The following is a 14767-nucleotide window of genomic DNA, read 5'->3' as shown; positions in this document are numbered from 1 at the left end:
ACTGGAAATTCTAAAGGACAGTATTTAATAGGTATTCTATTATCTTCTCCCTCATGAGAGCTCCTCAAAATCCAGATACCCTCACAATTACTGAAAAGTATTTTATTTCCTGACAATATAATGGGGTTTTTTCTCCCCCCAAAAAACCCAATATAGATGAATCTTAGCTGCACAATTTCCACTGACATTGATGGGAGTAATTTACCTACCCACCCCCTTTTTTAAAAAATTTCAGAGGTAGTTTTTAACTGTAATTTTCTAAAAACCACGTAATATGCATTGCATTTTATAATTCAGCCTGTCTGAGGCTCATTCAGATCTTATCTTTCCTCTTTGCAAATTTTTGTCTAGGTAAAAGAAAATCTGCAGGAAGAATGACAATTAGAGAGTATAGTCATGACAGCATCATCCTCAATCACCTTCTTACAATCCAGGAATACAAGTAATATTTAGTCAGTGTTGGGACATAATTATGGGTGAACTTGTAGTACATCGACCATATTGATTAAAACCAATATGCTGAGAAATTTCTAGGAATGATATTTTGTTTCTACCATTCATCTTACAATGGCAGATAAGGTAGTGTTACAAAGGAAAGAGAGAAGTTCGTCATAGTAATATTAATCGGTTGCCCTTCTGTAGAATACTCAACTATATGTTTGAGGAATACGTTCATTTTAACCAGAGATTTGATGAAAGGTTATACCATATTACCTACTATGTGACATTCAGGAAACTGGAAAGTAAAACTAAGATACTTTTTTCCATTGAATCTTAGAAAATTCAAGATTAGCTCAGTATTTGATTGCTGAATTTCAACTAACTTTTCAAAATGAATCATGAAGTAAAGCTATATAAACTGCAGATATGCCAACAATTGATTACAGTTTCCCTACTGTGAAGTAGGCAATGTATTGTAAAGCTTTTAATTATTTTCTCTTGGAGCTCATGTTGGAAGCAAGTAGGTTAAAAAAAAAAATATATATATATATACACATACAGATATATAGTATAGTTCCCTCTTTATATAAAGATATCTCTTTTTCTTCCCTGCCTTGAACTGATACTAGTAGGCACAACCAAAATAGGGTTTGCTTTTAATAATAAACTATTAATAATGTCTTGCAAACATTTCCTTATACCAAACCAAAGACTTTCATTACATTCTATCTAATGATAGAGTAGATATTAGGAAGCAGTCATGGGAAGGAGAAGACATTTGTGTCCAAATGATGAACTCTGTTATTTACAAATTGTTAATAGTAAACCATCAAAGGAAATTATTTAAAAATATTGGGGTAAAGAAAGTATTGAAGACTCAGTAATTTGTTTGAAAGACATGCTTTACTTATGCCCCAGTTACAGAAGGAATGAAGGAATTACAGAAATGGGAGACCTGTATATGGAAACTCAGACTTGCTAATGCAAAAGTTTCTCAGATCTTAAAAAAACCCAAGCCAAAAAAATAGAGGGGAAAAAAAAAAAAGGGGGGGGGGGGAGGGACACAAACCAAAACCAAAAAACCCACCACCACAAACAAACCACAAACTATCAATTGCAATGGGATGGGTCTTTCACAATTTTTAGAATCAGTTCATTGTAATAGTTTAGTTACTATTAATTGTAACGTCTTTTTTATCCAGCAGAATTGTTACATCAAATGATGTAACATCAACTAATGTTAGATATACCAAGAAAACTGAATAAATTGTATTTAGGTAATGTAATTTTAATTCTGTATTACTTGTAATCCTCAGGTAAGCGTAATAGAAATTAATAGCATTGCCATGAGCCACTCTACAGAATGGAAGATTGTGCTGATGCCTCAGAAAAGTGATAGACCTTACTTCTCCTTAGAAATTACAGCTGAATGATAGGCTGTTTATTCCAGATTACATATCCAGAGTTACAGGCTATATATTAAACAAATGACTGATAATTTTTGTTTAGTTTGTTTTCATGGGACAATAGGACATAGAAGGAATAAGCTGGTTAGATTTTTCCTATTTCAAATTAATATTTTGTTACAACATATTGAGTAAACGAATTCAATTGCATAAAGTTATTTGACAGAATGAAGAATGAACATTAAGCAGATGTTATTAATATCACACAGAGCTAAAGAAATTATTGCTGTTATTTTATATAAATGTACTGTTCATACATTGCATTGTTGATACCTCACATATTCATTTATATGAACAGTATAAAGGTAGCCTAGTTAAACTACATTAAATGAAAACTTAAAACTGACAAAGAGCTAAAAAGACATGCCAAGCGAAACAATAATCTCTTGCGCATCTCTTGGATTGTTTTTAACAAGGTCAAATAGTAATGCTTTTTTTTTTTTTTTTTAATTAAAGTTTGAGAGATCTGTGTTTTGATTTTTATGTTTTATGCATTAATCTTCCATGTTCTTAAAAGCATTTAAGCATAGTCGTACCAATGCATAAATACCAAAATAGACATAATTAAGACATCTTTTAATTAAGCTGACATTAGGCTCTCCATTTATTTTGTGTATCAGGCCTGCACAGAGCTACCAAAACCTTTAATGTTTTCAATAGGCAGCTTGATGTTTAGCACTATTATTTGAAAGACAAATAAGCCCAGTGGTTTGGAGTTGCTTTTTTTGCAGGTTGCTCTGTTTGGGTGGGTTGGGTTTTTTGTTGCTGCTGTTTGGCTTTATTTATTTATGGGAAAAAAAATCCGAAACTGAAAGACATCACATTTGCTTAGCTCTCAGTTGAAGGGATTTGAGCATGCTGATGGATGTAGTGTTCTTGTCTTGTAAGATTTACCGTGGAATCAGTTATCAGAAACATCAGAATGCCCTGATCTGGACTACTTGTATGATCCTATAAGCAGTTAAAAAAAGAGGAGGAATAAAAATAAGATGTCATGACAACTACTGCAATTTATGCAGTCACCTTATCCAGAACTGGAGGCATTTTAAGGTAAGCGTAGACTACTTCAGTAACAAAGGTCCACAAGTTAAAAAGAGAGAAGTCTAAGAGGCTTTTTTACTGATATTTTGCTTTATAAACAATGGAGATAAACTCAAAGAGCTTTCCAGCTACAAAACTCTCAAAACGAAAGGCTACTATACATTATGTTTATTATTTAATCATGTTTGGATATTTATTTTTGCATATTATTTTTCACATTATAAGCATATGTCTGTGCTACAGGATATTACCTTCGTTTTAACAAACCAAGATAATAAAGGTCAAATAAAGATAATAAAAGTCACCATCTTCTAGGTAATGAAAATAGGTATTATATCCTTGGAAAAAGCAATTGAGAAAAAGAAGTGATGGAAAAGAATAAAATAAAACATTTGGCTGATAGAAAAAAAAAATAAAAGAGATTGAATTACATACAGAGTAGTTTTGAGGATCTGAAGGGTAAGAGACAGCAAGGAGGGCATGGGAAAACAGCCAGATCCCATAAACTTAATGTAGCAACACACACTTCAAATATCTGGCCTCTTTCATTATCTTAGAAATCAAAACTGCACAAATCTGAGCAAAAGAAAAGCATCCCAAGTAATATATAAAACAAATAACCTTTCTTTTGGCTTTGTTTTGCTTTGATTTTGATTGCAATTTGAGACTATGATTTGCCATTGTAATAGAAAACGGAAAGAAGAAAAAAATACTAACCAAGAATCTGAAGTCATAGCTGATATAGATCGTGTTTGCATTAACTCCCAAACACCAGAAAGCCACAAAACCATTGTCTTATCTATTCAGAGGCTAACTGGAAATATTCTTCCTACAAAGCAATGTGAGAAGGCCAAGCTGAGTACTATAGAAGATAATTACACTACCTCCATCAACCACCACTTTATGTATTACTCTTCATTGCCAAGCTGACAGATGAAATTAAAAAGGCAACGTTAATCAAAAGGTAGATAACACACGTGGATCTTGTCACCTCTTAAAATAACTGGGTGAAATTAAGCTTTTCCACAGTGATGATTTTCAGTAACAGGAACACAAAGATAGGCACAGCAAAAGGTTCAGTGCAGTAGTAAAGATGAACCTTTTCTTCTTCACTAGCCCCAAAGATCTGACTAAAAGTTTACAGCTATGTGTTGCTAATAAGTTAGCAGTGGAAGCATCAGCAGGCAGCTTGAAAGAACTTCACACCTGCCTTAATTCCAGACTTTGACATCCTCCTGCCCCAGACTCCCCAATGAATGACTAGAATGACTAGTTGGAAGGAGGACTGTAGAAGAAATTTTACAGATTTTACAGGCAGCTTCCTAAGACTTCTTAAAAAAATGCTTTGAGCATGTACTGAGAGCAAAAATAACATGTTCAATTGGTATCAGCTTATTAATATACAATTATTGTAATGGGACTTTCAAAAAATTAGCCATGCCTTTTGAATGCTATTGCCCACGGGAAAAAGCAGTTTAGAATGCAGAATGTACTCCCTCTCCCTGAGAAAAGCAAAATAAAATTTAAAATAAGTTTCCTAAGACTTCTTTACGGTTAGACAAATGATTAAGGAGGGAGGAGGGGGGAAGAAAGTGAGCTTTGTTACTTAAATGAAATCCTGGAATCTGCATAGGACATAGTTACTGTGCTCAGGGAGCCTCAGAAGGAAGAGAAAAAAACTTGTTACCTTAGAGCTGAGAGCAGCAGTGACATCCTCAGGAAAAGCTCTGTTCTTAGTCCTCAGAACTCACTGCTGCATATTACTGCAATGGATTTTTCTACCCTCTCTCTCTAGAACAGAGGACTTTAGAGGATCAATTTTTATGACTTCTCAGATCCTGCAGGCAAACAGGCTTGCCAGATAAACACTGTGAACTATAAACCTTAGGTTGTTTGGAGACCAGACTACACAAGGAAAGCTCAGGCTTCTTTTGAATCCTGAAGTACTACTGTGTGCGCATTTCTTTTTTGGCTATGATACCTTAAATGAAAATAAAATCCTTGAACACTCAGCCTGTCTGTATTTTACAGGTGTTTCATTATAACATGGAATGTGCTGTTAACTGAGGGAGAAGATTTTATAACCTTTAGGCTGAAACCTAAATGCAGAACATGTATTCCATGTTTTGTGCTTATACATTCAAATTTGTCTTTAATAAACTGGAAGTGCATGCTTATGCCACTCTGTCTGTTCTCTTGCTTTGTTTCATTCATACGAAATCATCATTGTCTAAACACCTCTAAACTGGACCTAATCCTGAGGCCTAAATTAATGAGAACTGAACTGCCTAATTTAACAGCAAACAGCAATAGTAATAAGGGAGGGAGAAGGGAAAAGGGAGAATGGCAGGTTTTTCACAGGAAGTTAAAAGAACTATTTTAGTCTGGAGAAATAAGTCAGACAAGAGTGAGCATTGCACATCTGGCTCAGATCCCATTAGCCCTTTGGTAAAACACAAGAAAACAAGGACAAGGCTGGAAACAGTTTGAATCAATAAGGCAAAATCAGTTGTTACAAGATGTCCATGAAAGCTGTTAAAAACAAAGCATGTCCCCTTTGCTGTACCCTCTGTACACATACTCAGCTGGACAAAAAAGCTTGCTCCTGATGGAAGCTCCTGTTCAGGCCCAGGCCCAAGCCCAAGGTGAGGCTGAGAACCAGGCCCAGGCCAAATTCCAAATTTCCTCAATTTTCTCTCTCAGCTTTACACGTTGCTCTTCATCCCCTGCCCACTCCACGCTCGCTCTTAGGTGCGCATTACAACCCTGACTATAATGAATGCAATGGTCTTAAATCCTCAAGATCAGAATTAGGACTAAATAAAAGCTGCTCAGGTGATTACACCTCGGTTAGCAATTTTCACGGATTGTCCCGAGAGACTAAAACCAAACAACTCCCTACCCATAATTCACAATAAGGCACTGTGCTGATATTATTTCCCCTAAACCACGTGAATTACCTGGCTTGTAGAGGAGGGTTGTGCGTTCATGTGTTAGATACGCAGAGTTGGCATGCTCTGGAATAACATATGAATGTACAGGCTTATTAATATTCCATTTATCTCTGACAGAGAATCAGAAGCCAACAGTCAGCATTCTGTTGGCTGCTGCCTGCTTGTTTATACCTGGAAATCTCAGAGCATACATTTCTTCACTGAAGACATTGCATAAACATTGCTCTCTGCCAGAGCCATGCAAATTACAAGAAAAGTATTGATTAAGATGCTACAAATTCTTCCTAATGATTTCAGGTGGGAACCTAGGTACTAAAAAATTGCTTACAATACGTCAGCAGCAATGCAAGAAGACTCCCAAATGGAAAGTCCCTTACAAACTTTTTCAGTGTTTTGACAAATGAAGAACCAAGGATTAACTGGTTTAACAAGAAATTCACATGCTATTCAGACATAATCATGTCAGTGTCAACTGTGGCAGTTTAACAAAGGAAGGGGACTGAAAATAAATTTTCAGAAGTGCTTTGTAATATTTTTTCTCCATTCTAGTTCAAGTCAACTTATCTCTTCCTGGTTTTGACTATTTCTTATATAAATTATGCAATCGAACATTTGATCTTCATTGCCATTATAATGGCCATGATAATGAAAATTATTATAATTATAGTTTGGGCCATAATTATAATTTAGGCATGAACTGCTGCAAGTTCTTAGACTTATATTTTATAAATTACTGCAGATTTTATGTTAGAAAGTTTAAAAAAAAAATTAACCTAGTACTTGGAAGTCAGCAGCTCATCTTAGGCGCTGGATATTAAAAATTCCACTGTAATACTAAAGCAGTTCCAACTAATGTAAAATAAAATTAGAAAACCTTTATATTAATACAGCATGTGATAAATTACAAAGTCTATTGAAGAATAGTTTGTTATTTCCTACAGATCAAGTTAAACACCAAAAAATACATTTCTACACAGTAAGATATTGCTGCATATTTAAAGAATAAAAAGAGCAAACTTGGGAAATTGGAATTGTCCGTAGCACTAGATCTAACTTTTGGTTAGTGCGAACACATGGCAACTTCACATACTGCCAGATTGTTCTGACGTTAGCCAAGGAAACACTGCAGCCCAGACTCAGAAGTTAGCTATCTATATACTTAAAGCATATTTTATTATGATTTTCTGCAGTTTTGAGAAAACAAAACGAAACAAAAAAAAGGTAATATTGGAGACTGAACAACAGTGGTTTCAATTGCCAGTGAAAATGATGGTTTCTTAAAGGCAGCACAATTATCTTCTAAAGAAAACCTGGATGCAGAATCTCAACACACTGCAGCACTGAAAATTTTTATCAATAGTAAGAATTTCCACCACTGAAGAAGGATACAAGTTCCATACAACTGTGGCATAAGAATTAAATTAGCTATACATTCTGTTCTATTGAAAGTATCATGAGATATCACCATAAAATTGTTAAAGTATCAGTCCTTCTATTTAATCCATTATAAGCAATCTAAAAGGACCCAAAAATCTATGGAAACCATGAACAGACAATGCCATCTGTGGAGCAGGATAATGATGTATCTGAATATTGTGTTACTGAAAAAATATATGTTCATAGTCCTTTTTGAATGCAACATTCAAAAGGAATGCTAATGGACATGATAAAGATAATATAGATATTTTCCTAAGTCAAATGATTTGAAAACACTTTGGACAACCTAGCAATCAAATCAATGCTACAAATATTTGTTATTAAAACATGATGGGGCTACGGAGCTGATGGACAGGGGCAGAGCAGTTGATGTCATCTACCTGAACTTGTGCAAAGCCTCCGACACTGTCCTGCACGACATCCTTGTCTCTAAATTGGAGACCAATTTGAAAGATGGACCAGTCAGTGGATAAAGAACTGGCTGGATGGCCGTATGCAAAGAGTTGTGGTCAACGGCTCAATGTCCAGTTGGAAAACAGTAACGAGTGGTGTCCCTCAGGGATCGGTGTTGGGACCTGTCTTGTTCAAAATCTTTGTCAGCGACATAGACGGATTGAGTGTACCCTCGGCAAGTTTGCCAATGACACCAAGCTGGGTGGTTCGGTTGATACGCTGGAGGGAAGGGATGCCATCCAGAGGGACCTTGACACGCTTGTGAGGTGGGTCAATGCCAACCTTATGAAGTTTAACCCACCCAAGTGCAGGGTCCTACACCTGGGTCAGGGCAATCCCAGGCACTGCTACAGGCTGGGCAGAGAAGAGATTCAGAGCAGCCCTGCAGAGAAGGACTTGGGAGTGTTGGTTGATGAGAAGCTTAACAAGAGCCAGCTTCAGTGTGTGCTCGCAGCCCAGAAACCAACCACATCCTGGGCTGCATCAAAAGAAGTGTGACCAGCAGGTTGAAGGAGGTGATCCTGCCCCTCTACTCTGCTCTTGTGACACCCCAGTTGGAGTATTGTGTACAGTTCTGGTGTCCTCAACATAAAAAGGACATGGAGCTGTTGGAGCAAGTCCAGAGGAGGGCTACGAGGGGGCTGGAGCAGCGCCCATATGAAGACAGGCTGAGAGAGTTGGGGCTGTTCAGCCTGGAGAAGAGAAGGCTGTGTGGAGACCTCATAGCAGCCTTCCAGTGTCTGAAGGGGGCCTATAAGGATGCTGGGGAGGGACTCTTCATTAGGGACTGTAGTGGTAGGGCAAGGGGTAATGGGTTCAAACTTATACAGGGTAAGTTCAGATTAGATATAAGGAAGAAGTTCTTTACAGTGAGGATGGTGAGGCACTGGAATGGTTGCCCAAGGAAGTTTGAATGCTCCATTCCCGGCGGTGTTCCAGGCCAGGCTGGACAGAGCCTTGGGCAACACGGTCTGGTGGAAGAAGGTGTCCCTGCCCACAGCAGGGCGGTTGGAACTAAATGACCTTAAGGTCCTTTCCAACCCTAACTATTCTATGATGCTATGAAGAAATTCTCAATTTAATTCATCATGCGTTTTACTATCAACCCATTAAAACAGTAGGCTGAGGAATATTGTCTCTTTTGTGCTATCTTGACATTCAGATTTTTTAAATCTGAATGTCAAGATTTTCTAAAAACATTTTGTAAATAAAAGATTTTGTAAAAACTTTATTAAAAACTTTCAGAAATGATTTTTTAAAAAAATTCTAATTTCTTTTTAAATCTCTTTAAACCTTTCAGTAAAACACCATAACTATTAATCTGAATATATAAATCATAAAAGTACATATAAATAAATTCTATTTTATTATAGGTCATTATTTATTATGTATTATAATGAATCACAGAATGGTGGAAGACACCTCTGGAGGTCACCTCGCCTAACCTCCCTGCTCAAGCATGGTCATCTCTGTGCAATCTGCTCCAGTGCTTGGTCATCTTCACAATGAAAAAAAATAAAAAAAAAAAGAAAAGTTTTCTTACATGTAAAGTTTTTGCCTAATTATAAAGTTATTTCCTTACACATGCTTTTGTCACGCATTCAGATTATCATGCATTCAGACTAAAGGCCTATTTGTAATTTCTGTGCATGAGGAGCTGAATTTGTTCATAATACCTCTTAAAAAAGCAAACCCTTTTTTCTATGAATGTCTGTTGCTATCATGAACACAATTATTTTTTTCAAAGTAATACGTAAGTATCAACAGAATTGGTTTTCTTAGCAGTCTGACATTTGGAGTTCCTCTGGTTCGACTACCATCTAAGTAGAATAAATTCTTTTATATTAGAGGAAGAGGAGTTATGGGGGGAAGGTGGTGGTTTGGAACTTTTTTTATCTTTTTTATTTCAAATCTTTGCTCTTATAAACTTGCACACATATTGCTTGATCAAAGAAAATGTAACTCTGCTGGTATTCATTATCATCTTCCGTTTGTAATAAGTATTCTACTCTCATAACTTAATATAAACACTTGATATATCAAGTGTTAGAAGCAGGAAGTCTTCCTTAATATATTATTTATATGTTTTGAATAAGTATATCTGTGCCAGAAGTTGTTTTAAAAATTGTCTTCAGAAAAGTTCTACATTCTTAGGGTTTTTTGTACTAATACATATCCACAATACCAAAAGCTGAACTATACTCTAAACCACGTTTTTTCATTTAGAGATATTGCCCAGGAAAAAAAACCCAACATATTTTCCTTGGTTTTCTTCAGAATAAAGTTTTATATTATGTCTCATTATTCTTTTTCTTTTTTGTTTTTGGGGTTTTTTTAATATTTTTTATAACATTCATTTTCTTTCTCTTTAAGCTTTATCTTTTTTCAAAATGCAAAATCTATTTACAGGATGTTCCATTTGCTTCTGTTCTGTATGTATACATATTTTTGTATGTTTTTCAAAAATATACAAGGAATGAAAAATAAAGACAAAGTCTACCTTTCATGTGTGTGTATATATATATATACGTATGTGGATGAAGGCACAAGTGCATGTGTGATCCCGCCAATATTATAATGTTTAGGACGGCCTATTCTAGGTATTATATGAGCGTTATCAGAGGATTAGAAGTGTTATTAAGGAACAACAACACACTATTAGTTGCACATACAACCATTAATCTGAGAGACCATCTAAATCTCAGAAATGATGTTTGCTATACCTCATGTCCGGCGCTTGATTCTTCTCACATTCTTCATGGTATTGTTCTGGGTTTTTTTGTACATGTGATTTCTCTCTCACACGGTTCATTCCATGGTTTCATTACTAGTCTATCTCATTCGTTCTAGATTTCAAAATATTTTACTTGTCCTATTTTGTTGTATTTTGTTTAAGCTGGCAAATGGAAGTGAACTGATGAGACAAAGTTTCTGATTTTGCAAAATATTTGCTGTAAACACTTATGTGCTTATATAGTTACGTATTTCTTTGTCTGGGGTCTGATGCAGTCTTTATTCTGCTTGAACAGCATTCCCTAGCAGATGAACAATTTTGTAATGAAATTTAAATTTTAATATTTTATTTTCTATTTGTTAGAAACTTTCTATATTTAACCTAAATAGTATATAATAATCAGCTAATAGGCAAATATTTTACTTGTTTGAGAACTCAGCTGTCAGTTCCTCCTCCTTGTATGCTGAGATAGAATCACATGACATTGGATCATTTTTTCAAATTGAGGACCAAGAAGAAATGGCTTTCATATTTTATAAAACTATTGAGAAACTAAACTAACCAGATCTTGAAACATTAATAGAAACTAACATTTAGAGTTTCTAGTTGAAGCATGCAGATTCAGAAGAAGGGGAAAAGAAGTGCTATCATCTTTGTTGTCCTGATGTGAGCCTTAGGTATGACCCCTCAGGTATTGCTCCCATGACTACCATGAAGAAGAAACTAAGTTGATCAGCTAGCTTCAGACAGCCCATGGAGATATTACAGCCCTTTTCTTTGTTTTATAGAACCACCACAGCAGTTTCCCTCCTAGCAACCAGAAGGGCACGAGGATTTGTTAGCTGACAACTGTTTTGGGAGTCCTGGATTCATGACAAAAGTGTAGCAAGTGGACAAAATTTGAATGGCATATAGATCTTGAAGCTGGGAAACCCAGTGTCTCAGGAAACATCTGTGTTATGCCACTGTTCAAAACTCCTAAATTCAGTGAGCGCTGTGAACATCTATCTCATGCAGACAAGTTTCTGTTGATCAGTTAACTTCAACACTATGTTTCTTTGACAGGCAGTTCTGGCTGCTGCTTGGTCTGAAATCCAGCAAGTACTGGGACAAATCACTGCCTCAAGCAGATGCTGACAGTTGCTTTAAGAATCAGCCTCTCCTGGCTCTCCAAGTTTCTGTTCATATACATAATCCCTGTTTGTGAAACTAGCACAGAGTTTAGCTCACTATCTTTGAAAGATTTCTGGACTTTCCAAATCAAACCAGCACCCCTTTACTTGCCAAATCAAGTCTCTATTTTTGCAGGTGTTGTTACTGAAAAAGTGGATTCTGAATATTACTCCAATAAACACAAACAAGGCTGCTGCATAACTTATCCCTCCATCATGGAAAAGCCAGAAGGGCTCGAGAATAATCTGTACCTTGTGGCGTAACCTTACTAGGGGCTGATAAGGCCGAAAGTTGTATCCTTCCTTGGCTGGCCACCCATCTGCTCCCAGAAAAATGCATCCAAGAAGTAAAACAGTTGACCACCGCATAAACATCTTTACAGGTCTGCTCCTGTCAAAATAAAATGTTAAAGTTCAGTGACAGACTGCAATATTGCTTTGGCACAAGTCATGCCATAAAAGTTTACAATACTGATATGCCATGTATGGACATGAATAAATATCACAGAAATAGGGTAATCCATCTGGCACAATAGCAAAAAGAAAACAAAGGTACTAGTATTTGGAACCAGAATATCAATTAGGTTGTGCTGAACTGAAAGTTTTGTTATCACTATTCAACACTCATATGAGAGGTTTGCTGACAAAACAACCAGGAAAAACCTCAGAAAGGATAAGACATAATAGAAAAGCAGTGGTGAAAAATTCAACGCTGTTTTTCACAAATGAAGGAAAAGAGATGATTATCAATCACATGTTCATCAACATTTTCTTTTAAATACAGTCTCGTGTGATGCACTGTTCACAACCTAAAAGTGTAAAACACCTAGCATACATCTATTATCATCTTTATCTTACCAGCACTAAAATCTTAAATGTAAGCAAAGCACTGTATTTTCTGCCAATATTCTGGAACAATTTTTAAATTGCATTATTGAAATCATGTATAATCTATAAGCTTTATTGCATATGCCAGCAATATAAGAATATTTCCAATCTACTAAGTAAACTCCCCACATCTTGCCTCAGAATTCACTGCAATCCAGCGCAAAATTCAGGGGAGATTATTTGAAAAACTTTGCTTAGATTGGTATTGATTTTTGGTTCTGTTTCAGAATCCTACAACTCATGTTGTAGATGACCTGAACTGGCAAAGCACTACCATGGTAAACGCACCAGCATTCTATTACGTATTAGAAACAAGTCCAAAATTGAAACTGACATCTTTAAGAACTATTAGGTCGTAGGATATTTCCATAAATACTTTTGTATTAGTACTAATGACATTTAGTGAATGTTGTAAGACTTCAGAAATAGTTGTTTCATACGCTATTGTTGGTACAGTTTTCTACATATGCATTGCTTCATACTTGTCTAATGCTATTTTATTATTAGGAAGAAAAATATTGTTACCCCAGAGGAGACTTTGCAATGTTTCTTAACAGATGTTTTATAACACTGCAACATACTGCCTTTTCCTGCATGTAGAGAAGGGGTTCAACAACTATTCTCATCTGCATAAACAATGGCACCTTGTTGAAATTTGTGCAAGAACATGAAAACTACAGATTTCAAACAAACCAATGAAACTTCATTATGATGCACTGAAAACTGAAAGAAATTTACATCCAGCTTTTATTCTTATGCAAACCTTAATATTGCAGACTACTTACGTATATTTCACCTTCATAAATTTAAAACATTATATAAATGAGGAAGGGGAAGGACAAAGCCAGTCTTAATAGTTGATGCAACTTTTTATTTCATAGAAGAAGAAGTTATCAGAAGGCTATATAAATAGGCTATACCTCTTTGCAAATTTCATATTAAACTAGAATGTCAAATTAACAGTTTCAGACTTTGTATTTTAAAGGTAGATATTGGTATTTACTGTTGAAATGTATCTGGTAGATTGCATACAATATGATATGCATACAATTATGCACAGTTATGGATATCATCCAATTCATCTGCATTCTGCCCATAAGTTTGTCATCCTGCAGTCATCATAAGAACCTAGCTTGTGCTGATTACAATGTTCTGATGTATTTCAAACCAGATTATCAAAAAATTACTTTCTATTCGAATGAACAAAAAATTTTATTTTTGCAGACAAAACTGGACTGGTTTGATGAGCTAGTCCTACATTATCCAGCTACCATGACAGGTTAATGTGTGACCCATTAAGACTAAAATTAGGATTATAGATACTGATATTATGAAGGGAGTTACACAACAATCTGGAAGAATGCCCAACTGTTTCTAATGTTAAAGGCCTTGACAAACTTATATTCTGAAATTTATGAGAAAATCCTTACAGGACATGCTGAAAAAAGCAGAGAATTTGTGTCAGAGCTTCTCTTAACTGGACAAAGACGTTATAACTGCATAAATATCAGAGCTATGGAAGGCCTGTAACAATTATACTCTCAGATTTTTATATACATGCATCATGAGAGTTTCCTTATATGGTTCTTAATGGACTTACAAATGTGCATTTCACAAGTAATGTCAGTACATATTAGAAATATTTAATATTTATTATTGATATTCAGCATCTGTGTTGAAACTATCATGCTAAACAGACAACATGGCAAACTGATCCTCATCACTTTGAGACATGTGCAAGTCATTCTGTTTAGTCCATATTATGCAGTACTGTAGTATTAGAGAGAGATGAACAACATCTTTGCAGGCTGACTTATGCAGGAGTGTTTATTTTTTCCCTTTCTACCTTATTTCTAATGCACTTACCATGCTAATGTAGAAATATCTGATAGGAATAACGATATCATGAATAAGTGCAAAACACTGTAGTGTGCCCTAAGAGCCCAGAGTGTGTACAGAATGTTAAGTCTTGTCTAACATTTCCTTTTTCACAGGAAATCAGCCGAGCATAAAATGTGAACAAATTGGCGATCACTTGTTATCCTGTATCATTTACAGTCATTCTGGGAATGCTGTTATACAAACTGTGTGTTTCATTCCTATCATTCTTCGTATAGCTGTAAATAGTCCTCACAGTCATCCAAAGACAAGGACCTCCATAGAATTAATTCCTGTGGGGAT

At 35.6% G+C, this 14767-nt stretch overlaps 1 protein-coding gene across 5 annotated transcripts in view; it reads right to left on the bottom strand.

Annotated features, from left to right (window-relative positions):
• FSTL5 (follistatin like 5) overlaps positions 1 to 14767 on the bottom strand; it is a 293863-nt gene that overhangs the window by 255320 nt on the left and 23776 nt on the right. For 4 of the 5 annotated variants that reach the window (XM_030492605.1, XM_030492607.1, XM_030492606.1 and 1 more), the window contains exon 2: positions 11951 to 12089. The exons of the other annotated variant lie outside the window; for it this stretch is intronic. In XM_030492605.1, coding sequence (XP_030348465.1) covers positions 11951 to 12073 — 123 coding nt within the window. In that variant the 5' untranslated portion in view covers positions 12074 to 12089. The remainder of the gene's footprint in view (positions 1 to 11950; positions 12090 to 14767) is intronic. 5 annotated transcript variants of the gene reach the window in all.

This window comes from Strigops habroptila, chromosome 7 (genome assembly GCF_004027225.2).
Source record: "Strigops habroptila isolate Jane chromosome 7, bStrHab1.2.pri, whole genome shotgun sequence".
Taxonomy (NCBI): domain Eukaryota; kingdom Metazoa; phylum Chordata; class Aves; order Psittaciformes; family Psittacidae; genus Strigops; species Strigops habroptila.
The sequence above is the reverse complement of the archived record's forward strand: the minus strand, read 5'-3'. Positions and strand labels throughout refer to the sequence as shown.